The 2,500-nt window shown below is 43.1% G+C and overlaps 1 protein-coding gene across 1 annotated transcript in view; it reads right to left on the bottom strand.

Annotated features, from left to right (window-relative positions):
- The window catches only part of LOC122253949 (mitochondrial amidoxime-reducing component 1), a 9,421-nt gene that overhangs the window by 2,438 nt on the left and 4,483 nt on the right, over window positions 1-2,500 (bottom strand). Inside the window, exons 4-6 of the mRNA XM_043017397.2 lie at window positions 2,444-2,500; window positions 1,507-1,684; window positions 477-679 (exon numbers count right to left, since the gene is read on the bottom strand). The exon at window positions 2,444-2,500 is cut by the window's right edge and continues 120 nt beyond it. Of these exons, the coding sequence (XP_042873331.1) occupies window positions 477-679; window positions 1,507-1,684; window positions 2,444-2,500 (438 nt within the window). The remainder of the gene's footprint in view (window positions 1-476; window positions 680-1,506; window positions 1,685-2,443) is intronic.

Below are 2,500 nucleotides of genomic sequence, written 5' to 3'. Positions count from 1 at the left end.
ATACAAAGTATCAATTCTATTAATACCCCATCTACCTCTGTCTCTCGGTTTCCCAAATCTATTTGAAATTACTTTGTAGGATAGTGATACAGCAAGGAAGTCCTTATATTTGTTCACGCATAAGTCATCCTTACGATTTCCGATGCCTCTAGAGACATGGTCGACGGGGGCTTGAATAGCATTAGACGCGCTTGTGATCTCAACTAGCCTGTGATCAAGATTTGACGCATCTAAAACAAGCCACTCGCACCAGACTCAAGCCTTACTCAAGATGTGACACGACAAAAAGGGTGGGCTAAAATCCTTCACACTTCTTTTTGCCTGGTCCCCAAAACCCTCTCCCCCCCCCCACCCACCCCCATCCCACCCCACAACCCCCTCCGTCCCCACCTCTAAAACCCCCTCATCCCCCTACGCCCTAAACCCTCTCACCCTCTTCCCCCCTCCCCCTACTCCCCCCACCCTCCCCTTCCTACCTGTCACACGGCTTCAACATCCTAAAGACAGCCTCCCCGATCTTGACATACGCCCAGTCGTCCTCATCATAGGGCTTCGAACCTGCGATCGAGATGTTTCCTCTGAAGCGGTTCATCTTCACGGGTTTGTCCAGGCGCGTGTTGAGGTCTTGGAGGGAGGACTCGGCTAAAAGGAGAAAGGGACTGTCGTCTGCGTAGAGGACCTGTTTACGCAAAGTGGGGTCAGTGGTGAAGGTACTGGTGATGACGTCAGTGATGATTGTTATTATTGTTTGTTTTTTGCATCGTTTTTTGTTATCTTTGCGTTATCGTTATTTTCATTGTTATTATCTTTAGTATAGTTGTTCTGTTGTTATTGTCACTAATATAGCGATACTCTAATGTTTATCATTTCCATGATTGCGATCATCATCTTTATCAACATCATAATTATTATAATTATTGCAATCGTTATCATTCTTATCTTTATCATTACTATTATTATCATTGTAACTGTAACTATTGTTATTCTACCAAGCACAATTACAAACACACTTTCGCACACAACAATATACGTACACATATACAGACACAAAGTTCTCCTTCACCATCACCATCCATAAAGACCATTACACATCACAACCTTCACAATCCTCACAGTCACCATTACCTCTATGTCCCTTCATCACCGACATCACCACAATGCTCAGTCACCATCACAATCACCAGAATCCATAATCCCCATCACAATGACCCCAAAATCAGTCATCGCCATCACCCTCAGTCACCATCACAATCCACCACAACCAGTCACAATCACAATCCACCACAACCTCCCTACCACAACCAGTCACCACCACAATCCACCATAACCAGTCACCACCACAACCAGTCACCACCACAACCTCCCCACCGCAACCAGTCACCACCACAATCCACCATAACCAGTCACCACCACAACCAGTCACCACCACAACCTCCCCACCACAACCAGTCACCACCACAATCCACCACAACCAGTAGTTAGTCACCATCACATCATCAAGCCTACCTCGTCCGTATCACATATCTGCGGGAACTCAATGCCCTCGTGCTTAGGCAGCCTTCGCCTCATCTGTGGGTGAGTGTAGAGGACTCGAACTTCCCTTCGGCCTTCGTAGAGGAAATCGCTTAGCCACTTCGCCACATCATCTCCGCAGTCCACGCCTTTTACCTCCGCGCCGAAGATGCTGCAGGGATGGTGAGGGTGGGGTGGGGGGAAGGTAGGTGAGGCGGTTGAGAGGTGGTGGTGTTTTTTGTTGTTGTTGTTTTTGTTTTTTTTTGTGTTGTTGTTGTTCTGGTTCGTGTTGTTTATGTTGTGGTTCTTGTTTGTTTTGGGTTTGGGGTTTCGTCAGGACGGTTTTTATTTCTTAATTGTGTTGAGATTAGTTCATATAATGGTCTTTGCAGCAGATGCTAATTGTGATTACAATGAAGACCATTATTATTATTATTATCATTATTTTCACCATCATCATTATCAGCATCATTACTACAACTATCATCCTTCACACTGTAGCTGTTGTTATTCTACTAAAAATTGCCACAAACATACAAATGATAATAAAAGCAACTAATAATTTTATAACCGTTACTACTACTGATAATTATAGCAAATGCTATTGGTAACAATAGAAAGAACAATAAAAAATACCACTACTACTACTCATTATTATTATTATTATTTTCATTATTAACATTATCATCATTATCATTACCATTATCATCCTCATCCACACCCTCACCCTCCTCCTCCTCCTCATAATCATCATCATCTTCATCTCCATCATCTTCATCACCATCATCATCATCGTAATCATCAACACCGCCATCATAACTGAGATAAGGCTGATAATGATAGTGATAACAAAAATGCTTCTGGTGATGATGATGATAATAAAAATCATAAATATAATAATGATCTTTCAATAACCCTCCTCCCCTTTTACCTTGCATCAACAGCCTCTCCTTGGAGCACCTTCTCGAGGTTGACCTTGGCCTGATCT

The sequence above is a fragment of the Penaeus japonicus genome, unplaced genomic scaffold, assembly GCF_977035675.1.
Source record: "Penaeus japonicus unplaced genomic scaffold, GWHDUDI00000001_assembly GWHDUDI00000040, whole genome shotgun sequence".
Lineage (NCBI taxonomy): Eukaryota > Metazoa > Arthropoda > Malacostraca > Decapoda > Penaeidae > Penaeus > Penaeus japonicus.
Note: the sequence above shows the minus strand (reverse complement) of the source record. Positions and strands in the feature narration are given on the sequence as shown.